The sequence below is a fragment of the Tachypleus tridentatus genome, chromosome 1 (assembly GCF_004210375.1).
Source record: "Tachypleus tridentatus isolate NWPU-2018 chromosome 1, ASM421037v1, whole genome shotgun sequence".
In the NCBI taxonomy this organism is placed as follows: domain Eukaryota; kingdom Metazoa; phylum Arthropoda; class Merostomata; order Xiphosura; family Limulidae; genus Tachypleus; species Tachypleus tridentatus.
In genome coordinates, this window is record NC_134825.1 from 39,203,659 (window position 1) to 39,231,559 (window position 27,901).

Here is a 27,901-nt window from a genome sequence, read left to right on the forward strand (position 1 = left end):
AAAAATATTTATCAGCTTAATCTTCCTAAAATACAAGCATTAATTCATATAATAAATTTTTATTTTCGAAATGATCATGCAAAGCACTTACTTGTAGACATTATAAGATATGGATTAAATGTTAATGACTTGTCAAGTTTTCAAAAGGAGAAATTGCAAGTTAAAACTTCATGTTGGTTAATTAATTTTAAACATGAAGTAATCAATGACTTGCAGATTTGTAAAAGTGTTCATCGATATATATAAAAGTAATATTTTTCCTTGTAGAAACTTGAAACTTACTGTTAGTTTTAAATACGAAGTTCCGATCGATCCACCATTATAGAATTATAAAAGTTTTTAACTACTTTATATGCAGATTAAATTAATAACTTATTTTGTAAATAATTTATTTATTGATACTTTTCATAAATATATTACTACTGGTAACTTGGAAGTCATGAAAGATAAACAATTACGTGGAAAAAAAAGAAACTAAATACAAAATTACCACAAAATGTAATAAGCAACATGTTTTAAAATCTATTGAAAACAATACTGATGAACGTGTTTTGAAACTTGACTATGTTACACCTTATCCACCTAAAGAGTTTTTGGAATGGAAGTGTTACGTACTTCAAAAACATAAAATTAAATAACTAAAAGAAAAATGTCATAGTTCCTATTGATCAAACTAATTGTAATTTGGCTTTAATTCTAAAATGTTTTACACATTTATTAAAATAATGAAATCAATAGTACACAAACATTTAGAGTTATTAACCACTCTGAAGATATAGTAATTAATAATTTCATTAAAGCTTATAAAAACTATTTGAAACCAAATTCTTCTGTAGATTTACCATTCTTGAACAACATAAATCTCCAATTACATTTAAATTTGTTTCTAGTTCAATAAATACACTTATTATACTACTAGCAATTTTATTAAATAAATTACATAATATTTTATTGGATAAATTTAAAAATATAAGTATTAAATTGATAACAAAAATTAATAAAAATTTGTTAACACCATCTATCCAGTATAATTATAAATTGAAAGTACTTCGGTTTCTAATTTAGAAGTGCATTATTTAGATCTAGAAATGAAAATAATTGATAATAATGTCAATCAAAATATTTTTCTTTCCCAATATATGGTTTACTCTCTGTTAATAGTAATTTACCACAGTCTTCTGTTATAAACATTATAATTTCACAATTATTCACATTTTGTAAAATGCGTAATAAATTACAATACTTTATTAAAGTTGAAATATTGATGTGAAAGTAATATTTAATTGTTTGAACTTAAGCACAGAACAACACAATGGGCTATCTATGCTCTATCGAAACCCGGATTTTAGTGTTTTAAATCCGCAGACGTGCCGCTGTAACACTGGAGGTAATGGATTTAATAAAAAAATAACTCTATTTAAATAAAATTACTGAAATATTTTGTGATAAATATAAGAATGTATTAAATCAATGTAAAGAAGTAAAAGTTAAGGAGATTTTACTGAGAGTTTCTGATAAGTATCTGTTGTTTCTGATAAGTATCTGTAGTTTCTGATAAATATCTGTAGTTTCTAATAAGGCATTTATACTATATGGTACTACATTTATGCGAATTGGTATCTATAGTAGACTTAATGGGTAGTGATTGGAAGTTAATTTAGAAAACTTGGTTGGAATTCTATGCTAATATAATTTGTCTGTTGTGTTACTAATTAGTGCTTTAATGCTACTGTAATTGGGGCTGCAATGCCAAGTTCAGAAGGTTAGTTTGTCTCAATTAACCCTAGCCCCTCGTTAGTACAGCGGTATGTCTATGGATTTACAATACTAAAATCAGGAGTTCAATTCCTCTCCGTGGGCTCGACAGATAGCCTGCTGTGGCTTTGCTATAAGAAAAAACGCACAAACAAACACTCACTTACACCCTCTAGTGTTAGTACTTTATTTCGTGTTCATATCAAAGGTTTTTGTTTATTATAATGTGTGTAATTTATAATGTTAAAATTATAAATAGAAATGTTTGTAATTATTTAGGACAGTTTGCGCATTCCCTAACAACATGTTGTTACAAGTTGCTAGAGTGTCGAGTGCAGTAAGTAGTTATCTTGTTAGGTTATTTATTAGCTAAGGGTATTGTTCAAAGTGTTTACCATTTGCTCGTGTTACAACAAAACAATGAACGTCATCCTTTACTGGCCTAATATTAGTTGACAATAAGAAATGGCTAGGTGGGTTAAGGCGTTCGACTCGTAATATGAGGGTTGCGGCTTCGAATCCCTGTCGTACCAAACATGCTCGCCCTTTTAGCCGTGAGGGCTTTATTATGTGACGGTCAATCCCACTATTCGTTGGTAAAAGAGTAGCCCAAGAGTTGGTGGTGGGTGGTGATGACTAGCTGCCTTCCCTTTGGTCTTACACTGCTAACTTAGGGACGGCTAGTACACATAGCCCTCGTGTAGCTTTGTGCGAAATTAAAAGAAAAAAACAAAGAATAAGAAGTATACAATAGCATTTCATTTTAACTACACCTTGTCTGCTTTATGTCGGTTCTGATACCATAGCGGATTAGACCGAGTGGATTATATTATATGTAAGTCTGATTTGAAACGTCATTTATGTCACTTGTGTAATGTAACAAGTCTTGAGATGCAGAACGACTCAGACGACAAAGTACGTCACGGTACAATACCACAATATGACGGTAAAATCTAAATCACGCCATTCGTCAAACATCGGTTTCCAACACGAAAAGTGTGGAAATGTCCAATAGCGTTGCAACTATACTCTCTCTCTCTCTTTGTTGCATTGTTGCTAAAAATTGTACCATACGAGTAATGTGAATTAAATTAAGTCTTAGCGTTAAAATACATCACGTAGATATTCCTACCAAATGTCACGCTTCACCAGCTGAAGTGCACCTTAAAATACATCATATAGATATTTCTACCAAATGTCACGCTCCACCAGCTGAAGTGCACCTTAAAATACATCATATAGATATTTCTACCAAATGTCACGCTCCACCAGCTGAAGTACACCTTAAAATACATCATATAGATATTTCTACCAAATGTCACGCTCCACCAGCTGAAGTACACCTTAAAATACATCACATAGATATTCCTACCAAATGTCACGCTTCACCAGCTGAAGTGCACCTTAAAATACATCATATAGATATTCCTACCAAATGTCACGCTCCACCAGCTGAAGTACACCTTAAAATACATCACATAGATATTCCTACCAAACGTCACGCTTCACCAGCTGAAGTGCACCTTAAAATACATCATATAGATATTCCTATCAAATGTCACGCTTCACTAGCTGAAGTACACCTTAAAATACATCATATAGATATTTCTACCAAATGTCACGCTCCACCAGCTGAAGTACACTTTAAAATACATCACATAGATATTCCTACCAAATGTCACGCTTCACCAGCTGAAGTGCACCTTAAGATACATCATATAGATATTTCTACCAAATGTCACGCTCCACCAGCTGAAGTACACCTTAAAATACATCATATAGATATTTCTACCAAATGTCGCGCTTTACCAGCTGAAGTACACCTTAAAATATATTTTATTGCACGCAACGATGAAGACACAACAGATAACAATTAACCATTACATTTACTGAACAAAAGGTCTCAGCTAAGTTAATGGCCATCAAAATATTACAGCTCCTTAGAACTGTCCAATGCAATACCTCGAGTTTAAATTATTCATTGATTAAGTAATAATTGTTTTGAAAACAAAACACAACGAACATAAAGGGCCAAAACGTTATATTAAATTCACTGACATCCCACATAGACCCACAAAGGACTAACTTGATTATATTTGAAAACATACAACAAAGTGACTATTTGTGTTTTTCCCACCACCCTTTTCACACATTTCCTCTCCTTCCGTTCCTTTTTCGTTTTCGATCCACTATTGTTCACGCATGAATAGTAATATAAATGTGGACTGTTGTACAAAAGTAAAAAACATTTAAGTCTCCCGCTGGTGCAGCGGTAAGTCTACGGATTTACAATGCTAAAATCAGCGGTTCGATTCCCCTCGCTAGACTCAGCAGGTAACCTGTTAGAAATTTAACATATGCCCGTACATTTTAGATCTCAGAACTTAACATTTTTTATCTAAAAAATAAAAACAAAAAAGGGTTAAATGATTGTTATTTGTTTAATTCTAGAATAAGATAAATTGTTCATATTTTGAGTCATAAATAAAATATACAATTCTGTTTATAACGTATTTCTTGAAATCACAGTGTACTCGTCCTGAAATGAAGGTCCGCTTGAACTTAGTTTACGTTCTGTAAAATACGACATTGGTGAAAGTAATTATCACTCATGACGTCATTGTCCTTAGACTATGGTCAGTGTCAGTGCAGGGTAAAACTTCAACTGACAGAATTGTGTAGTGGTTGGAGAATGAACAACAACATGTGTTGAGACAACACCGGATATAACTTTAGACAGAAGTCATACGTAATAAATTTTGTTACTCTGTATTTGGTCTTATTATAAACATTATGTAAACATTCAATAAGCAGTATAAAGGGAGAAGATCCGGTATTAGTTCAGTGGAGAAGCTAGCGTGGAAAAGTTTAGTCTTGTTTGCTACTACGAATAAGTTTTGAAAAAAAAATTACTTCTAACAACAATGTTTTAATGAAAAAGTTTATATATAATATTTTGCAGAAATATGTTTAGTTCTGGACAGACACCAGAAGTGTACTGAAAGTATTTCCCGTTTACTTCGATGATACGATGAAAACGTTTTCCAGATCTCGTGCCTAAACTGCATGATATAACAGAGTTTATATTAGGTTCTAAACAACGAATACGGAAAATTACAACTAATCAAGTCTAACCTGAAGGCTGAAAGATATTTATACATGTTCGTAATCTGTTAGTTTGAAGCATGAAGCAAAGAAAACGGGTAATTACCGGAAACGAATCAATGTTTGAAACAATCTGGATTTGAACGAGATATTTTTTGTGAGTACATAATAACTAGATAGTCAGTCAAGTATATCATTTCTGACAGATTACTCTTCGTACTTTATGGTCTCACAAGTCGGTCTCCGGACGGCAGATTTCTGTAAGGAGTGAAAAACAGGTGCAATAGTAGCGGTTTTCCTGTTTCACAATCAGCACTATAGAGCTCAGCATGATATTTCTTTTATTTCACAATCAGCACTTTAGAGCCTAGCCGGATATTTCTGTTGTTTCACAATCAGCACTTTAGAGCCTAGCCTGATATTTCTGTTGTTTCACAATCAGCACTTTAGAGCTTAGCCTGATATTTCTTTTCTTTCACAATCAGCACGTTAGAGCCTAACCTGACATGTATGTGATTTTTTCTGTTTCGTAATCAACACTTTAGAGCTTAGCTGGCGTGTGTTTTTTTCTCTCTCACAATCAGTACCTTGGAGCTAAGCCTGACTTTTTATTCTATTTCACAATCAATCACGCTGACGTCTTCCTTGTGATGTATTTATTCTCTGAAGCCTTGAACAATATTTAAAAAACAGAAACGTTTATGCAGTTTAAACGTACATCGAAGAAAGTGTAAAACTTATTTCTGTAGTAGGACGTCAACATTTGGATTAAATTCTGCAGTCTGAACAAGCAGTATATATTTCGTATTTTGTGTTTGCTATGAGAAACGAAACGAAGTGTCGTTATGCGTTCAGCAACGACTATATTGCTGTTATCTATCAGATTTGTTACGATTTGGACGTTGAGGTAAGTTAGCATAGAAAAATATAATTCGTTTAAGAAATATTAAGTTTATGACGTGTTTAAATCAACTGTTTAGTCTTCCGGGAAAGGGTGTCTTTTAACCCATCTTTATTACATTAATAGAATAACTTAACATTAAATATAAACATCCTATTATACATTACAGTCGGTTACATTATGAAGGCGTTTTATATTTGTGTAAGCTATCGTGCATTTTAGTGATCTATTGTTAATGTGAATAATAATAAGTGTTGCTTTGAGGTAAAATGAGGGTTAGGTTGTAATATTTATATTATAATAAAAAAAGAGTAATTAACTTTCACGCTATAATTCATCAGTAGTAATATTTTGTTTTAGAGTTTTATCACTTCTGTCATTCGAATGTTTGTAGTACATTTCAGGTTAATTTCATTATACAGTATTTATTAAACCCAAGGGAAATCTACACAACTAAGTTACATATTAATCAGTTGGATAACTGCTATAGATGTTTTAAAGACTGTAATTACACTTGTTCAAAGTAACTAACTTAGTACTACTTTAACTGTATTTTCGTAAATTTGTATGGTAGGCATAAGTTTGGTTTGTTTTGAATTTTGCTCAAAGCTACACGAGGGCTATCTGCGCTAGCCGTGCCTAATTCAGCAGTGTAAGACTAGAGTGAAGGTAACTAGTCATCTCTACCCACCGCCAGCTCATGAGCTACTTTCTTTACCAACGAATAGTGGGATTGACCATTACATTATAACGTCCCCATGGCTGAAAGAGCGAGCATGTTTGATGTGACTGGGATTCGAACCCGCGACCCTCAAATTACGAGTCAAGTGCCTTAGCCACCTAGTCATGCCGGGCTTAGGCATTAGCCAAAGACAGTCTTCTACAAGTTGTTGTCTTCAGAGAGCTTATGGCAATTTCTTATTGCATGTAACAGTCTCATTTTCATCCGAAATATGGTGTTTAGTATACAAAGATATACACTCGATGCTGAGTTTCTACCGACCTTGCATTGCCAAGTAGTTAAGTAACTACACTGCTTTGCGCAGTGTGTAGCTTTGCGCGAAATTTTAAAACAAACAATTTCTGCCACCAGTTTGACAGTTCTTTAAATTGCAATTCAATGTTTTAGTAACATAGGTTTGGCAGGTAGTATGATATTGTTAGAGCTTTACTAAGAACAGGTTATTTATTCGGATTGGTCCAATGTAATAAATGTGACAGTTTTTGATGTCTAATTGTAGAAACCTCAGAAAGATGTTAATTTTTAAGGATACATTTAGGAAATTACTTGGTTATGGGTTTGAACAGACTGTCTTCAATACTTTACTGTTGCGCTGCTACTAAAAAGGTAGAACTTAGAAGATCTATTTTAAAGTCATGTGCTATTAATTTTGACGAACGCGATTTGAAGCGGTGACTTCAGGTCTTCTGCTACAGGTTCAGGTGGCATTACCACATATAAATTTAGATTTTATAGCAGTATACTTTTATGACAATAATAATCTTGTTAAGATATATAATATGTGTGTATGTGTATGAAATAAATGTTAATCAATGGCGTTCACAATCTAATACGTTTAAAACGTAGATATAAACGTATAACTACACCACTTGTGTATATATATGTTTTTGAAATTTATAAACATTCCTGGTCAAAAATATGTATTCCGAATGATAAGTGTTAATAATATAGTTTCTGAAGTTTGCTATATTGGTCTGCTAGAGTATACCAAGTATAGTGGGCCCGGCATGGCCAAGCGTGTTAAGGCGTGCGACTCGTAATCTGAGGGTCGCGGGTTCGCATCCTCGTCGCGACAAACATGCTCGCCCTTTCAACCGTGGGGACGTTATAATGTGACGGTCAATCCCACTATTCGTTGGTAAAAGAATATCCCAAGAGTTGGGGGTGGGTGGTGATGACTAGCTGCCTTCCCTCTAGTCTTACACTGCTAAATTAGGGACGGCTAGCACAAATAGCCCTCGAGTAGCTTTGTGCGAAATTCAAAAACAAACCAAGTATAGCAAAGAAATAATATATAGTCTTTTGGCGCCTCGCGTTGGTTACACTTATGAGCATGAGAATAGTTTCAAGACAATTCAGCATACACATAAATACTGATGATACAATATTGTTTACGTACACACATATATTGTTGAATCTTACACTCGAGAATTTTCTGGCACTTTAATAAATAGGTGGAAGTTTCACAATACTTAATTTATATATATTTCTAAATATAAATTTAACTTAAACACACAGTGATATTAAAATACATGTATGATATTAAATCCGTCACATATAATAGTGATAGACTTGTACTGAAATAAAAACATTTTGTATGGCATTTAGCTACATCACAAGTATTTTTAGATACTGTAAGATATTCTTCTAGTGACGAAAGTTTAATTGGTTTGTGAGAGTTGTTTCTTTTTTAATTTCGCGCAAAGCTACACGAGGGCTATCTGCGCTAATCGTCCCTAACTTAACAGTGTAAGACTAGAGGAAAGGCTGCTAGTCATCACCACCCACCGCCAACTCTTGGGCTACTCTTTTACCAACGAATAGTAGAATTGACCATCACATTATAACGCTCCCACGGTTGAAAGGGCGAGCATGTTTGGTGTGACGGGGATTCGAACACACGACCCTCAGATTACAATTCAAGTGCCTTAATCAATTGGCCATGCCGAGCCTTTATTGTATAAAATTACTGGTTAAAAAACAATCATCGACTGTAAACGTTCTAATTATTTCGGGTAGTTACAATTACAATACAGTTCACTAAAACATAATTCCTAAAGTGGTGACATCAAGAGAAGAACATAATGTTTGGATTTAAATAGGTGATTAACCACCTGGCCATGCCGGGTCCTTTGTGAGAGACTTCTTCGTAAGTTGTAAAGAAAATAAGCACCCCTACTTAACCGTACAACTAAAAAACAACTGTGTAATTCAAGCACTTTTTTTAGAAGTTACTACCTTATTTAATATGATATAAGTTTGCTAATTTAAACAATAGTTTATGACTTACACAATATACCGATACAAACAGAGGTTTGTTTTTGTCTTAATACGTTTTACACCATATGATAGCTTAGAAGTTATTTCTCGTTGTCGGTTTCAGGCAACACTCCGTGTTACAAACGATCCACAACGTTTTGTGCATGTTATCAACTAACTCTAAGTAAGACATGTGGCAGTACTTATAATGTGTTAAACTATCCCTTATGCAAAATTCTAAACCAGTTCAGCTTCGCATGCGTAGGAAATTTTTATTCTACTAATAGATAAAACTTATTCTGTCATTGTAGTTGAAATGCCACTTTATTGGTGTCATATTATAGCAAGTCAATTAATGGCACTATACGATTGTTCGCAGCCTAATGTTTCTTTTTCTTTCGTTACAAAATGGTTTGTTTGTTTTGGAATTTCGCACAAAGCTACTCGAGGGCTATCTGTGCTAGCCGTCCCTAATTTAGCAGTGTAAGACTAGAGGGAAGGCAACTAGTCATCACCACCCACCGCCAACTCTTGGGCTACTCTTTTACCAACGAATAGTGGGATTGATCGTGACATTATACACCCCCACGGCTGGGAGGGCGAGCATGTTTAGCGCGACGCGAACGCGAACCCGCGACCCTCGGATTACGAGTCGCACGCCTTACGCGCTCGACCATGCCAGGCCATTTACCAAATGGACAAATCCTGTTTTATAAAAGTTCAACTATATATATTGTTGGAGTGCAATCATTGAATATTCTTTTTTATTACTCGATGTAATAACAAAATTAATAAACAAAAACTAAAAATTCATGCCTGCTTTTAACTTATAAATAATCAAACCTGCATTATCTACAGATAATGGTTTTTTAGCTGTTTAACTATAACTTAAAAAAAACAAAAGAACTTTTAAGGCAATGAATATTTTGAGCTTTTGCACATAAAGGAACGTGAAGAAGGAAAGTTATTTTCAAAAGCGGTTTCAACGTTCTTAAATGTTTAGCATCAGATTTATCATGAAAAACATATTTAAGTACGTGAAGAGTATGAAATATTGTTATTATAATTCATAAAATTAATTGATTTAATTCCTCTGATTGTGTCTATCGTTAAAGGTGAAACTTATTAAAACTGACTGTTGCCTATATTATGTGGTTTTAATTCATTGACTTGTTATAAGAAATGTGCATGTATAAGCCTAATATTTACGTTTTTTTGAATTTAAAAATACTATAACTACGAGATAAAAGACGTAACGTGTTTCAGAGATGAACTATTTATGTATAAGAAAGAAAAAGAATAGAAGCGAAAGAGACGGAAAGAAAACAGTAAAAACAATGAGATCAGTTCATTAAGTTATATTAATATGAAATGTGGTAAAGCGCAAAATATCCATATCAACACACATGTAGATAATTTAAAGCATGAGATATGTGTGGGCATTTGTTCTGCAAAGTGCAACCTTCAATAAGTGATAAATCCAAACATGTATTAAATCGACGCTTCAGGCATCAGTAACATAAAATCAGCAACATAAGAACAGCTATACGCAATGGAAAAGTTAAAAATTGAGATAGGAAACTTTGAAATAAAGCAAAAGATCAGAGATGTGAAGAAAATTGTTCTTTTCACAATTTCCCTTTCTTCTCAGGAGCAGCTGTCTTCTAAATACTGTTTTTTAAAGGAAGCTGAAACTTAACTCGATAGTCCTAAGCTGTATCGCGATCATCTAGTCTACAGTTAATCTATGTTAACTATGTAAAACAAAACATTTTTATGCATCACTGTGGAAATAGTGTATTAACTCTCAAATTACCAAGTCGTTTTCGTAGCGTTGTACCTGTGGAGTCCACATATTGTATTATTTGAGTAATTGTATGGTATAAACGGTTAAAACATTCGCTCTTATGAACTGTACAAGAAAAAATTAAGGGAAATTATTAATTTTCCATTTCAAATACACAAAACGACTCCAACAGTAATTAATGGAACTAAAAGTAATATGTATAGTATTTGTTTTACTTTTTTCGAGTTTCTTATATGTGTGTTTGTGTGTGTGTTTTTTTATCGCAAAGCCACATCGGGCTATCCGTTGTGTCCATCAAGGGAAATCGAACCCCTTTTAGCGTTGTAAATCCGAAGAATTACCGCTTTCCCAGCGGGGGACATTTCTTATAAGTTTGTAGATATTCTGTAGCCAACAACTTAATTGTTTTATAGACAATTTGGCTTGTGAATCATATATGGCTTTGCCTTAAGCTTGAAGTATTCAAGTGCTAAAAATAGGAGTTCGATACCTGCAATAAACACAGCGCAGATTGCCCATTGTATAGCTTTTTACGTAAACACAAACTATTAAATACCTTAGGATATGTCAAAGCTGGTAATTCGTCTAGATCAAATTAATTATACATATTAAAAACATCCTAATGAAGTTTAAAGAACTTTATTTCTACAAATGATTGAAAACAAACGTTTGTTCCTCCTATTGATTATAGATGCTGATGATTCAGTGTATTCGTGTGAATTAGTGCATTCTCTGGTGTTATTTATCCATATGTAAAGATTTTTGTTCATTTGTATTCGTTTTCTTCATTTTGTTATAAAATAAAATGTTTTCTGTTTTTCGTTCATTGGTTATTCCCGAAGAAAAAGGCTTTACCCAAAACGTTTTCGACGTTTCATATTTGACCATAAAGGGTAAGTGAGATATGAAAAAAATAATAATCTTCCGAAGTGATAAGTATTCAGAAGCAGCATATTTCACAGAAAAAGCGGCATCTCTTGGATTATCCTCCAGAATAGGAAGATATGGATAATATGGATGTTACAAAGCTGCTCATCTGGAGAAGTAGCTTTTGTGAAGGACGAGCTGGAAAATTTAGGAAATCAACATTGAGAGCCTAAAAGTATTTAATTTATACGAAACTTCGAAATATCATAAAGGATGTTGGTAAATATAATGTAATCATTTGACTCCTAGATTTGCAAGTCTTTCGTAAAAATAAGAGGCAGATATCCATAAGGTATGACTATAGGTGTTGCAAAAACAAATGAAGTGCTTTTGAGAATAGAGGAGAAGATGTGAATTCGGACTCCAAGTGATTACAGTTTGACACTGTAGAAGGTTGAGTCTTTGTGTGGTCATGAAGTTGACTGCTACAAGGTAATCCTTACGTACCAGATATATATCCAAGCAAGTCAAAGAAGTACAGTAGACTTCTTATGGAATGAAAACAACGTACACCGTTTGATATAAAATCCTTTAGTCATCACTAACAACTTAATATATCTTAGGTGTTAGAATAATATGTAACTATTCTATCACAATTATTTATAATTGAATATCTAACTTCACAGAGAATGGTGTATCGGAGTCTATTCTTTGTTTCGCCACTCCCTGTGTAGTAGTCTTGTTTCTCCGAATTCGTGGAAGATTAGTCATCCTTGGGAGGGCAAACCAAAGAAGCACTGTTAGGCCTCTTGCAGCGAGGGAATGCAAATTATTTACAGAGTTTGACACGAAGTCCTTTGTTCGCCATTAATAATTTAATATATTTTTCTAGAATTTAACAATTGGAAAGCTCATTGTAAAGCTTCTAAGCGTGAAAATAGCATTGATCAGGCGTGTGTTCTGGTTTCTGTAACCATAGCTCGTGTATATGTACAGTTTGAATAAAAGCTGGTTTTTGTTTATTTTTTTGGAATTTCGCGCAAAGCTACACGAGGACTATCTGCGCTAGCCCTCTCTAATTTAGCAGTGTAAGACTAGAGGGGAGGCAGCTAGTCATCACCACCTACCGTCAACTCTTGAGCTACTCTTTTACCAACGAATAGTGGGATTAATCGTAACATTATAACGCCCCCATGGCTGAAAAGGCGAGCATTTTTGGTGCGACTGGGATTCGAACCCGCGACCCTCAAATTACGAGTCGAACGCCTTAACCCAACTGGCCATGCCGGGCCTGAATAAAAGCAATTATAGTACTGCATGCTACAGCGAATTGTCGCAAACATTTAATTTATGGTGAAAAGAGAAATTTCGAAATGGAACGTTCGGCTCATTTTATAGTAGGTTTGTTTAGACATTGCCAATACAAAGATTTTAGTAAAATTTATACCATTGCTTATTGACAACATTACTGGAAGATACACTAGTCTACTCATATGGAATAAAGACTACTGATTAACCCATGATTCGAACTTGCGCCCTGATCTGATCACTATCTTACTCTTCTTGGCAGTTGTTTGTTTTATTTCTACAACCACTATTTAACTTATTCATCTCAGTACATCGATAGACAAAGAGTTTACATCGAAATTATTTTTAAAGACCATAAGGTCCGTTAGAGCAGAACACTTGTATGTTAAGTATGGAATACATTAAAACTGTTGCAAATAACTCAGAATCACATGGTATAAAGAAAAGAACTTGAAACAGCGTATGTTTGATGTGTAATTATAAACCATTAGTGTATAACTGAGTACTAATACAGTATATAAAATAAGAAACAAAAAAATAACTTGATTATGAATGTAAGACAGTGAGGGTTGCACATACATATCGAACTGAAGGTCAAAAGTTAGACAGAGAAAAATATTATTTAATAACGTATTCAATGAAGAAACTAATCAACCAGCTGAAGATTATTTTCTAACTGAAACACTTTATTATATAATGGGATCTTTTTCTACAATTTTTATACAATCATAAAAAGGCGTACGTCACTCATGAAGTAATATTTTAATTTTTAATAGAATTTTCACATGTGTACAATAGTGATATTCCGAAAACTGTTTGTAAATTGAAGTGTTAACAGTGATCACCAGGAACTTATTTTGTCAGGTGAATTCTTGCAATTTCAGCAGTTTTTTATTGTTTTTTTAAAGTTTTCAAATGCTGAGATTGCATAGCGACAATATTTAATACCATCTACTGCTAATCTAATTGCGAAGGTGAGAAACGAACTATAATCAACTATTAAACAACATAAAGTATATGATTTTCCAGTCATGGCCGTTAACCAAACGTAATTACTATTCTAAACCATAGAAGATATTATATACGAATTTGTTAACAAAGGCCCGACATCGCCAGGTGATTAAGACGCTCGATTCATAATATGAGGGTCGCGGGTTCGAATGCCCGTCGCACCAAACATGCTCGCCCTTTCAGCTGAGGGGACGTTATAATGTTTGGCCAGTCCCACTATTTGTTGGTAAAAGAGTAGCCCAAGAGTTGGCGGTGGGTGGTGATGACTGGCTGCTCTCCTTCTTGTCTTACACTGCTAAATTAGAGATGACTAGGGCAGATAGCCTTCGTGTAGCTTTGCGCGAAATTCAAAAACGAACAGATAAACATTTGCTAACAGTGGTTTTCAAAGAAAACAGTTGAGCAGTAATTTCGGTACAGTATCATACTGTTTGCACATTTTGCCATCGTTTTGTCTCCTTGTTTTAAAACTGACTTATCTCATGTTTTGCACTTGAAGAAAGTGAGTACGTTAAGTAAAATATGCATAAGTATTTACACCCATGCTTCTTTACAATAAGATAAATCTAAGTATAGACTACATACCTTTTTATTCAGCCTGTAGTTGAATCCACATCTCAGGCATGAGGCTAAACGTTGAGATTGAAAGTAGCCCACATGTTCATGTTTTTGCTTTTTGACGTTTTTAGAAATTTTATGCCAAGACAATAAAAATTACTAAATGTTACTTAAAATTGCAATTTTCGCTGTAAGTTTGTTATTTTGATATCATTTTAGGGAATGCGCGATTATTAACAATAATCGGCCACATTATAACGGGAAAGTGTTGGTTATATTTGTTTCACTTCTTATTGTTAGAACGTCCATCGATCATCAGCAAGACACAAAACTTCTCATAAACGTTGAGCTTCAAGTTTATCATTGTCTTGCTTCATTCATTAAATAAGTTTTTGTTCAATGAAAATAAATTCCAAAAATTTCAGTTCAAAAGTACTTATTGTGTTAAAACATAGATGTCAAGGTTATCAATAACCATGTTATAATGTCCCACATTCTTTCTATTATTTAGCAGCATCATGACCGAGAGGAAATCCGTAGAAAACTAGCTATAGACTCAGATAGCGAGGATTATTTCTGTGGAGAAAAAGTCACCAAGAAACCAAGTCTCTCAACGAGACTTCGGAGTGGGATGAATCTTCAGATTTGTTTTATGAATGAAACAGCCAGTGACCAAGAGAGTCAAGGAAGTGATCACGACATAGAAAGTTCTTATCGAAAAGAAAGCGTATCTGAAGAATTATCAGTTGAAGAAAGTGCTAAAAATAGTGATGCCTCAGATCATAGTAAGGTATTCGTTTTATTGTATGAAGAAAGTGTGATTATTTTACATATTTAACTCTCATTATAAGGTAAGTACAAATAAAACACATTTTTATAAGCAAATATTTATAGGTAGTTGAAAATTTTCATTTTATCTGTTCTTTATGTTTAAAGTATACATAAATGTAACAATCTGAATAGATGAAACATCAGTTACCTAAACTTATATGTATTCTTGAAATCCTGTAATTAAAGAAGTACTGATGTAATAAAGTTACAGATTTGGCCCCAGACATTTAGTGAGTCTCAGCTGGTGCTCTCTTTATTACCAAGATTACCTTTTCAAAGCCTACAATATCTCAATGAACTGGAATATCCTGATTAATATCAAACTTTAAATAATTCATAGTTACTGGTAGTTGCATGATTAAAATTTTCGATAAGAGTAAGATATTCCTGAGATTGCTTTTAGGGTACTCTTTATTTTATAATGACTGTTGCAAAATATTTTTGTTTCATACTTGTACAGTGGTTTACATGATTTGTTGTTTCCTTTTTCTGCATTCTAAAAACTGTAATTACTAATCACTGTTTCTATTCTAAAAATTCTGAAGCAAAATCATTAGCTTTTCAATTTGCTCTAGCATTCAGATCTTTATAAAGTTTTCTAAAATAATAAATATATTATGAGGTAATAAAGCCCAAATTTTGACCAATAGAAAATTGAAACAAATAACTGCTAACTTTAATATTTCATTGGTAAAAGGTATATATTGCTACAACACTAACATAAGTTAACATTAACATCAAATTTCAAGTTTCTATTAATTTTAAATTATATTTGTAATACTATTCAACAGATAAAGTCAAGTACGTCATTAACAGAATCATCAGATAGCAGTGAAGTCACAGACACCAAAAGGCAGAGACCATCTTTTTTCTTTAATCGCCCTAGAAGTTGGAGCTTACGATCCTCCCAGAAGAACACAGAAATAAAAGAAAAAAATGAGAAGACTGTGGAAGATTTTCTCACCAGACAAGCTCGACTGCAGTCAGAAGCAAGAGTGGCTTTGGCACAAGCTAAAGATATGGCTCGTATGCAGATGGAAGTTGAGCGACAAAGAAAAAAGAAATCTCCCATTGCAGATATAGTGTGTTTTTTTTGTGACTAACTGTTTTGTTTTTGAGTAGTTTCATAATTTGAAAAATGAGTCACAAAAATGAATACTATATCATAGTTAAATTTAAAACATTCTTAGACACATCTTGAAAGTTTCTGTTATTGTCAAAGTTACTTAATACAATAGAAAATTACATAACAAATTAGCATTATTTATAAACGATTTGTTTCACCCTCCAGTATTACTACATTAAAATTTGAAATATTGTAGAAGGACCACATATTACAGAAACCTTACACAGCAATAAAACTTGAGAAGATTATCCAATTCCTAAAGAGGGCATAAAACTTCTCATTTATTTATGAAATTCATTTAATTATTAAATTCAGTTGTGTTAAATGTTTAATATTTATTATGTCTAATGTGTATCCATACATTTTCCAATAAATCCTACAAGGAAAATGATTTAGAAATATTCTGCCTCACTAACTTCTATTAAGAGCATTTTTTTTCTTTTCATTATTTGAAAATCAAATAAATTTCTTCAGTAGATTGCATATAAATATCTTTAAATATGCATTCTTATTACTTTTATCTTACTATTTCCAGAATTTGAATGGAAGATCAGTATAAATTTTACATATATATATTGTATAGAGTTTGTAGGTAAATTAATATATTTATGGTTTCGTTTGGTGTTTCTTGTCTCTACCTAGTAAGATATGTAGTGACATCTGGAACATAAGAATGTTTTACTCCTGTAGGTTGGCTTCCCTCTTCCTGATGGTCATCATCACCTTAATCGTCAGGCATTAAATGATCTGAACATAGCACAGCTGCAAGTAATAGTGAATGACTTACATACACAGATAGAAAGTGAGTACACCATATCAAGTTGATTTTTGAATTAAGAGAAATGCTTTTATGTTTTCTTTTAATGAACAAAACAACATGAGTCTTCTCTGTTAATTATAATGCACATAGTAAAAGATGTGAAAATACTTAAGTTCTTTTCTTAATTAAAGCTATAAGCATTGAAATTTAGACTTCATAATTTAGTAAAACAATAAAGTATAAACTATAATTAACAGTTAACTTCACTATTGTAAGGTCAATCCTTCTGCTCTTCATATAAATTACAGCATTTCTTATCCTCTTCTTTTTCCAACATATTAAATATTTATTTTTTGTTTTTTTCTATCTGAATCTTTTACAAGCTTAAGTTCAAATGATTTTCTAGTATGTGTGTATTTTTATAATATATTTAATAGCCAAATATCTGTCTATCACACTCTGCATCATCTGAATGGTTAACCATAGGAAAAAAAAATTAAATTTTAAATTGCTCTTTTTAATAGAGCATTACAGAAAAAATATTTATTTTTTGAAATTATTAAAATTTCACATAGATATCGACATTGATGAGTCAGTTTTGGTGCATGCTGAGTGGTCAATGTGAGATAAAAACTTGCTAAAAATAAAAATGTTTTTTTAGTGAGGTCCTCTGGTGGTAGAGCAGTAAATCTGTGGACTTACAATGCTAGAATCCAGGGTTTGATTCCATACAATGGACATAGCAGATAGTTCAATGTGGCTTTGGTCTATAAAAAACATAACACATTATTGCAAGAGGATTTCACAAAAACAACGACAACATGATTTCCTCCATTGACTGAAAGAAATATTTTAAAGAGAGAATTATAAATCAGAAAAATGAATAAAGATAAGAACATATTTGAGTGTATATTAGTGCTTAATTGGTTTATGAAATAAGCATTAAAGATATTTTGGTAGAGTTCCATTATCAGTCCTAGTTATCACCTTAAAGTCACAGCAGATAATGCCTTTGGTAAAAGGTTCCAAGTACGTTTGGAATATCCCATTTGTCAGACAAAATTCAAATCCTAATGTTAAATTAGCCAGTAAACATTGAAAATCATTCAAGGATATGAAATTTGGTGATTATGCCACATTTCAAATCCTACTGCCTTTCACTGTCTGTAGCCAGTTGTGGGAAGGCTATTTACTGTTAAAGTCTTTATAGTTCCTAAATTAAGCACTCAATTCCATACCATTAATTTATTTTCCACGTTTACTAGCTGGTTTAACATTAGTATTTGGATATTGTCTGATAGATGGGACATCCTCAATATACTTGGGAACTATTACCACAGGTATTATCTGCTATGACTTTATGGTGATAATTAGGATTGTCAATGGAACTCTACCAAAAACTTCTTAATTATTAATGCTGAAATATTAATGCAAAAATTAATATTCAGTGAATTTAATAAAGAAACTCTAAATAAATTTTTTAAAATTTTGGCATAAGTATAAAATTGTATTAAATAAATATAAAGAAGTAAAAGTTAAGGAGATTTTGCTGAAAGTTTCAAATAAGTATTTTTAGTTTTGATAAGGTTATTTAAACAATTTGGCTCTACTCTTATGTGGATGAACACCTTATAACACTTGAAGGCTTGTGTGAAGTCTGAAAATTGGTAGTTACAGTGGTTTTAATTGGGTGGTGGTTAAGAGTTATACTAGTTTGTTTAGATAACATAGTTGGGCTTTTATAACTCTATCCTAGTATGATTTATCTGCTGTACTATTAAATTACTGCTTTACTACTATAATGGGGGATGGAATGTCAACCTCAGGAAGTAAATTTATTTTACTTAGTCCTATGTAATGGTATTTCAATTTTTTATGTATATATTTACGTATCTTTTTTTTACTTTGGAATACGTATGTTCATGTTGGTAATATATATGTCCATGACTTTATTTTATCATGCCAACTAAAATTATTTGAAATGGATTGAATATCTCCATTTTAACTGTTCTTATGTAAATAATAACTGTCAAAAAGCACTCACTTTAGTGGCTGTTTTTTCTTGCACTCAATAAAATGACAAGTAACAGTGCTATCCAGTGGAAAAATAAACCCTCAACTGCTTAAAAAACATGAGTGCTCTGTTATGCTGGATACACATTTGCATCAAAACCCAAACATTTTTGCTAACAATGCAATGCAGTCAATCTCTTTTGCTTAAAATCAAAAGTAATGCATTTTTCCTTATTTAAATAACATAGTATAAGTTTTGTTTTACTTTATAAGCTTTCAACTACCTAAACCTTTGAATAACCATTAGAAAGAAAGGCTGTAAATGGAATTTTATTTTTCTAACAACCTCAAATAATTAGGTTCTAATTCATAAAATTTGGTTTTAAACAAAGAACCACTTTTTTGAGCATATAAATTATTAAAATTTTTAATTTAATTCATATTACATGTAATTAATATTTAAATTATTTCTTTGTTTCATAAGTATTTTTACTTCTCAGAAAATGAATGAGAGAACACTAGATTTTTAGCTATAAAGTTCAACATTCACATATATAACCATTTACTTTCCAACTTTACTATCAGTCAGATTATATTTGTATCCAACAGGCTTCAATGAAGATTTGGTACAGCTGCTGTTAGAAAGAGATGATCTTCTTATGCAACAAGACTCCATGTTAATAGATATAGAGGATCTCACAAGATACCTGTGAGTTAGAAAATTCATTAGTGTTATAGGTTTATATAATATTGATATAAAAGTTTTCAATATTTAGTTGTATACATTCCATAAGTTGTTATATTGTAGTACAAGACTTGAACTTACAAAACTTCAATGTTTGAAAGCTTAGTTGTTTGTGATAACCAACAACATCTCATGTGATTTTAACACTCCTACGAAAAGACGTTTCTAGTCCTGATTTCTCCAAGCCCGTTCCCCTGGCTGTGGTTTTGCTAGATAGTAGATAGGGACAGTGGGAATCTCGTTAATCCATTCATTAATGGATTTAAATGGCAATTTCATTTAAATACAAAATTATTAGCCTAATATTAATAACCTTTCAAGTTGCTCTGGGGCCTATTAGGTCCCACTTTTCGTAGGAGTGTTAACAGAAGCAATACAAACTTGTTAATTGTAATAGCTCAAGAACTGGTACAAGGTAGTTTTAGCTCAACAGTCACAAATCTGGAAATCATGGATGAGACTATAACAAATCTCCACCCTAGTTTTTTTATCAGCTATACATTAGTAAAACTTTTGTTTATTTTGTTCACAACATTTTACCAAGTTTACAAGAAATCATAAGATGAACTTCAAACATATTCACAAGAGTTGATTATAGCCATCCATTTATTGACACTGAAGCTATAAGCATAATGCATGCTCACTTCTTATTTAATTTTGTGAAAAATATAAACAAAAGTTTTACTTTACACAACCAATAAAGTGAAATAAAACATTTGTGAATTTTAAAAAGCATGGTTTTTTCTAATATTTAATTTGTAACGATTTTTGTTTGAAGGTATAAAATACAAGATCTACTATAATATGCATTTAATAATTCACATCAAACCAAACTTTTGAAACAGTAAATATTTGACTCCTGGGTTATGTTCATTTGTTGCTATAAGGTAAAAAATTCCATGCAATGCAAGAAACATTGTATTAAGTTATGTTTTCAATGTAATAATTTAGTTTTTTGTTAGAGGGAGCTGCTAATCATGGTTGATTGGTTGATTTTTGAATTTTGTGCAAAGCTAAATGAGGACTGTCTGCACTAGCTGCCCCTAATTTGGCAGTGTAAGACTAGGGGGAAGGCAACTAGTCATAACCATCCATGACCAAATCTTAGGCTACTCTTTTACCAATGAATAATGAGATTGATCATCACATTATAATGCCCCCACAGCTGAAAGGGCGAGTGTGTTTGATGTGACTAGGATTCGAACCGGCAACCCTCAGATTACGAGTTTAGTGCCTTAACCATCTGTCCCAGCTGGGCCCCTGCTAATCATGATGAGGACACTAAATCAAGAAGGTTCACAAAAATAGTCCTATAATTTAGAGACTTCCCATAACTGGTAAAAGCAGTAGTTCAGTATAAATAAAAGAATCAATGATTGAGTATTTGGTGGTTGAAGAAAGGTTGATTGACTTTCTTATCAAATCACTGAGTAAAAGTGCTTCTGTCAGCTAATCAATAAGTTAATCATATTTATTAGTAATCAAGGAAATTTCTGTTAAACATCACTAATGCATTAAGCCTATAGTACTCTCAGAATTTATCTTAAAGTGTATTGTAAAAATTAGGCCTACAAGGGAACATAGCTGTAGTTAATCGTAGACAGAAAAATTTATTAATTTAATTAATTTTCATTATAAGAACTTGATCTCTCATTACTTTTATCAAATATTCTAGAGGAACTGGCCAATTAATAGAACACATTATAGCAATATGATAAAACTTGAGTTTTGTGATAACTCAGATGATAAACTCCTTATTAACTGTTTGACCTTCTCTGAACATCATATTAATTTTTTTAAACAAAAAGAAACTAACATGTCTATATTCTCAGGTGAAATAATTCATTTGTTATATGATTACTGTACTTTAATGTGTAATTTCTTTACTTGCTTGAATGAAGAATTCCATTGCTTTTACTGCAAAGTTCAAAGAAAAAAACTTAGTGAATATAGTGTGTGTTTTTTTTGTTAGAAACTATTTTCTGTAAATCTTCCTCCTCAGAAACATATGTACCCATACATCATTATTTTCAAGACTCTTGTTTAAATTTTTTTTGTGAACATAAAATGTAAGAGTGAATACTTTAAAGAAAAAAAATGATATTGGTGGTTCTTTCTTTACAGAGGTGCAAAGAATGAGGCATTGAGTAATCACCAAAAAGTGGAGAAAACTGACTAAGTCTTGAAGTAAACACTACAGAAAGTCGCACCTCAAAGAGTTTACAAGTCACTACAAAGTCATTAGTTAGTTGTGTTGGACTATAAAATGTACTTGTGTTTCATTTGCTGTCAGTATGGATCTTATCAGGGTACTGAAGATTAATATATATACCATTATACACGTGACTGTAAATTTATGTATAATTTAATGTGTTGGTCATTGGCCACATTTTTTTTCTTATTTTTGAGTGTAATTATTACAGTAATGTAATTGGAAAAAAGAGCTTTATAATGGTCATAATTATTGATAACAATGATAACAAGGAATTTTCTTCAGTACGTTTATTGTTGGTACCATACAGAAATCAGCATCAGATGTGAAAACACATAACAGGATTAAGATGTGTAGTGATGTGCATTATCACTAAGAATATCAATTAGGATACATGTCAGGTTAGTGTATAATTCAAAGGAAATGGGCAACATTATTAGGTATTAATACGATGTGTGGATTATAAAAGATGAGAATCCTTACTGAGAAATTATATAATATCATGGTAAGATCTGGTTGTTAAGATTGTAAAAAAAAAAAAAAAAACAATAATTTTGCAGAAGATTGTAATTTGAAAACTCTATTTGTTAGTCATCAACCAAACCAAAGTATATTGCTGAAGGTTTGTTTGTCACTTTGAAGTTAGCTCCAGTGCTACATAATAAACTAGCTGCACTCTTCCCACCACAGGTATATAAATCAAGTTTCTAGCGTTGTAAGTCCATAGACATATTGAGGTGCCAATGTCACTAGAAGAGGTTGAAATATCATACACAGAAATTAGAAACTGCTTGCATTGATTCATTTATTTCTTCACACATGATGAAATATTTTGTTCCTTAGTTCTTCTTGTTGAGTTAGACCTTTTTCAATATTTGTATTCAAATGTTTCAAGCCTTTTTAAATATTCAGAGTTGCTTTGCAAAGTCAAATTAATCAACATGGTTTAGGGAGAGTAACTTCACAAAATAATTTGGGAGAGAGTAAAGAAGTCTTAGCTCTCATGTCTCCTTTAATTAAATTTGGAGCCCTTTACTATGTCTCTATTAGCTAATGTTAATCTGGCCTGGCTGTAAATGTCTCACAGAACTACCATTTGGAAGCATTCCCTCATAGTTTTCATGTTATTGTCACATAGCTTTGGCATAATTAGTTAAATAATTCTAGGCAACAGTTTTAGAAAATATTGTTGGTTTTATTTTACCTCTTAGGTTTTGAAAACACTTATAAATCCTGAAGATATGTGAAAGTATATGTTAGTTTTGAAATGAACGTCTTTAGACATGCCATCTTTACATGTTAAGTTTGATTATAAAATTCTTGTGCCATCTCTTGCTATATCGTGACTAAATTTTTTTGGTCGATTAATGGGAAAAGAAGTGCAATTGGCTATTAGAAAAATGTCACACTATATTTGGCCCTTAAGTGATTACACGAAACACGAGCTTATTGATAAAAGTAAAGGATTTCAGTGTGTGGTTCATAGGAATAAATGTAAGTCCGATAAAATTGTTTATTTGAATCATAATGGAAAATTGTTAAGATGTTTCCTTGCACCTTCCAGCGTAATTTTGTAATCCCTGATTGCTATGTAGATAAGCATCAGAAAAAAAATAAAATCTTTATCGTTCAGTCACTTAACCTATTTTTATTTTTTACCAGAAAAATATAAAAAGAAAAACATTCTATTTACAAAGTAATATATTTTTATTGTTTACGTTTCATGCAAGGTTTACAAAATTTTGTATCTGAGAGTGAATGGTAAATATTGATAATTGTAGTCCTTCAACAATTTGGTAGTTCTAGAAAACTGTCAATAAATTAGAAAAATTGAATTTATAGTGAGCATGCTTAAACGTGCTGACAAGATTAGAAAGTCTGAAAAAACCGTTTCATTGTCATTAAAGGTAATGACATGCAAATACCTGCCCCGTATATATGTATCCACTGTCACAAGTTATCAAAATATTATAGTCGTAATGCGTGTAATAAATTTTGTTTACTGCCACATTTATCAACCGTACCAATGAGATTAACATATATATATATTTAGTTTGGCAGTTAACAATGAATTACTATTACAGTTGTTAATTGTACCTGTATAAATAAATATATATTTCTGTGTGTGTGTGAAAGAAATAAGAAACATTCTTGTTCAAAATATTGCTCATTATGTATACTTCTTTCAAAACTTTGAACGTATGTGTCATTCTCACTGCCAGCGTGACACAAAAGTTTCCCTTAAGCATCTTGTGCAAAAAACCCGAAAATTGTATCGTTCGGTTCTGTGGATTTTGTTGCTGGTTTTAAAATAAATAACTTCCTATATTTATAATTTTAATTTACTTTTCGTCATTTTAAAAAAAAAAATGTTTTTTTCAATCAAATTATTTTTTTTCATGAAGGTCTTTATTGTGCGTTGTTTAATCACAAATAAAATCACGTCCGCTTATTAGACACGTAATTTTAATTGTTCACTGCCATCGATGAATATTCTGAATATGTAGACTAGATATATATATAATAAAGTATTGCTTCGGTATTGTTTCCAAGGCATATTTTGTGGAGAATGTTTCTGTGTTTAATAGTCTGTAAAAGAAACGGTAGCTATCACTAGATGGCGATTTTAATATAGAGATTTCCCCTCTTTCAAAGAATTTCCAAATAGTCATTTTTATTTAGTAACATTATACTCGTATTATTGTTAATTATTTCTCTGTTCCATGAGTATTTCATAACAATTACTGAATAAAAAGTCAGAGATTGTTGTAGTTCTTCCTGTGTCAACCTCTTTGTATGTGAATTGACTAGCAATAAATTTCTTCTAAGTAACTTGTTTTGTTTTGTTCAGTCTATAATATGCATTGTAATCTGAATACGTCATACAATCTTAAGTACAATACACCACTTGCCTTCAACAATGTAAATTGTTTTATTTTCATCTACACTCGGTGACACACGTCTTCGTCAGGCTACAAAACAATACCCTATTAACTGTTTGTTTTATTTCAAATATTCGTGTAAAGCTACATAAAGTGTGTGTGTGAGTAAACCGTCCAAATTTTGAACTGATAGCCTAGTTAAAAGGTAACTAGCCAACAGCACCCACTGTTAATTTGTGGTCTACTCCAATCAAATAGTGAAAATTGAAAATCACTGCCGTAATCCATCCGCGGACTTATAGTTGCAGCTCTATATTTTATTCGGCAAGAAGATACGAACCATGAGCTCACGGATCCGTAATACACGTCCAGCTGTAACTATTAATAAAGAGGTATTACTGTACAAGAATTGGACTGTGTTTGTAGATATGAAACAGTTACCGTATTTTCCGCCTAATAAGCCGAATTTCTGGCCCTAAATTTTGGACCTGATTTTTGGGGGTAGGAAATGTTTTTCTTTTGAAAATTACCATAGGCGGTAATTTTGTCCCATCAGCAAAGCACGTTAAGACTACAGTGAAACGTTGTTTCTGGAATTTTATTGGTTACCTAATTACAGTGAGTGGAGCCAATAACGAATGACATATTGATTCCATCTCTGTCTCAATACGACACGTTCTGCTTTACTACAGAACGCCAATGATCACACACAACATGCATGCTGACGCTGAAACGAGACTAATAAGTCATTTTGAAGAAACTTGTCACTTCTTAAAAATGGCTTCAGCTTATTGGGCGGTAATAAGCTAAAACCCTCATTTTCAGAGCTGAAAATTGGCCTCGGCTTATTCGGCGATTCGGCTTATTAACCGGAAAATACGGTACTTCTGAATTATCTATACCTTGGAAACTTCACTAAACTATGATTACGTTATTTAACGATAAAAAATCCCACTATTCGTTGGTAAAAGAGTAGCCTAACAGTTGGCTGTAGGTGGTAATGACTAGCTGTATTCCCTCTAGTCTCATACTACTAAATTAGAGACGGCTAACGTAGATAATCCTCGTGCAGTTGTAACTTAGCGCGAAATTTGAAACAAGTAAAGGAGTCTCAGAAAAGTTTTGAAAGAAAATTTTTGAATTTCACGCAAAGCTACTAGAGGGCTATCTGCGCTAGCCGTCCCTAATTTAGCAGTGTAATACCAGAGGGAAAGCAGTTAGTCATAACTACCTACTGTCAACTCTTGGGCTACTCTTTTACCAAGGAATAGTGGTATTGATAGTTAAAGTATAACGCCCCCCTGACTGAAAGGCGAGCATGTTTGGTACGACGGGGCCTGCGACCCTTAGATTATGAGTCGAGCGTCTTAACTACCTGGCTATGCCGGGCCTTGAAAGAGGGTATTTAACATTAATATGTTGTAACATTTCTTTCCAAAACACTTAAAACGAATTAACCAACGCTTTCTTGAAGGGAACTTTAAGTAATTTGGTCTGAATTATAAGCAAATTTGAAAATATATTACATTTTATACCACTTGTAATATGAATTATAAACCATTAAATACCAACTAAAAACAATAGATGTTTTGAAATTGATTTATGAATTTACAGCTACTGAAACAAATATATATTCTTCTAAACATGGAAACGATTACAGTGGCCAGGTGGACAGGGCGCTCAACTCACAATCTGAGTGAAATTTCCGTCACATCAAACATGTTCGCCCTGTGGAGGCGTTACAGTGTGACGATCAATCCCATTATTGGAAAAAGAGTTGGCGGTGAGTGGTGATGATCAGCTGCATTCCCTGTAGTTTTACACTGCTAAATTAGGGACGGTGAAATTCAAAACAGGCTGAGCTCCTGTCTCGTGGAAAGGAAGTTTCAGTAAATTTTGTTTCGTTGTCGTGGAAAGCAAATTTAATATTCGTTTTGATTTTATCTTCTTTTCGTTTCAAAATTATCTTTGAAACTGTGGTTTTAAGGGGAAGTTTAATGAACTTTGTTTTATGTCTTAGTGTAGATAAAGCAACATATATTTTTTTTAATTTTCTTCCTATATTGGTATTATGTTAATCTAATAGGTAAGCATGCAAGTTAAACGATGTATCGAATAATCAATTAGAAACAGTAGATTCTATTTCCGAAGCAGTTATAAATAACGCTGTGTTAAAAGACATGTACAGAATGAATGTTCTTTTATTTGTTCATAATATTTTCGGAAGACTGGAATATAGGCAGTTAGTTGTCTGTGCTTTGCTAACGCAAGTATCGAAACCCAATTTTTAGTATTATAAACTTACTACTGAGTCTTGAGGAGGGGAATACATTGAAGGTAATATTACTAACTCTTCAGTTTATTAAGGCTCATCTATTTAAATTTATATTTTGAGATATCTGGCTTCGATTCTTTTTACATAGAAAAATCTAAATTTTATGACGAGGTTGAACCTACATAAACGTTTTTAGAAAATTTCAAGGGTCTGTTTGTATTTCGTATTACAATTTGAAATAGCCTGAAACTGAGTTAAATTGTAATTTAAGCTTAGAAATTAATTAAATGTTAATATGTGTCAAATTTATTATATTTACCAACAACTTTGGTACACAGTTTTCTTCCTTCATACAAATATATTTTAATATACAAACAATAACACTGTTTATAATAAAGGTTATTGCAGATAGTTTTTTTACAAATAATGATTTATATACAAACGTTTTACAAACAATATCGAGTCTTCTATCTGAACCAAAAATTCCTTGATATCTATCAATGGTTCAAGATTAGCAAATTAATTTCAAGTTGATATAGGTACAATTCATTTAACAGGAAGATAGCTAACTCTTCGCTGATCACACATGAGATTTTCACAGCTGATGTTATATAATGTCTTCATAAAAAACTAATGTCCGATGTTAATCCCCTACAATTAAATGGTTTATAATGTTCGAAATCTACAATCGTTGCTGGCCAAATATCTGTAGCTTCTCGATTAATAAGTGTTAATCACGATTAC

At 32.3% G+C, this 27,901-nt stretch overlaps 1 protein-coding gene across 8 annotated transcripts in view; it reads left to right on the top strand.

Annotated features, from left to right (window-relative positions):
* The window catches only part of LOC143246467 (uncharacterized), a 129,251-nt gene extending 104,422 nt beyond the window's left edge, over positions 1 to 24,829 (top strand). For 5 of the 8 annotated variants that reach the window (XM_076493230.1, XM_076493246.1, XM_076493286.1 and 2 more), the window contains 5 exons: positions 14,825 to 15,103; positions 15,936 to 16,226; positions 16,961 to 17,072; positions 19,653 to 19,752; positions 21,913 to 24,829. In XM_076493230.1, coding sequence (XP_076349345.1) covers positions 14,825 to 15,103; positions 15,936 to 16,226; positions 16,961 to 17,072; positions 19,653 to 19,752; positions 21,913 to 21,967 — 837 coding nt within the window. In that variant the 3' untranslated portion in view covers positions 21,968 to 24,829. The remainder of the gene's footprint in view (positions 1 to 14,824; positions 15,104 to 15,935; positions 16,227 to 16,960; positions 17,073 to 19,652; positions 19,753 to 21,912) is intronic. The other 3 variants (XM_076493238.1, XM_076493295.1, XM_076493278.1) reach the window with 1 other exon arrangement.
* The last annotated feature ends 3,072 nt before the right edge of the window (positions 24,830 to 27,901 follow it).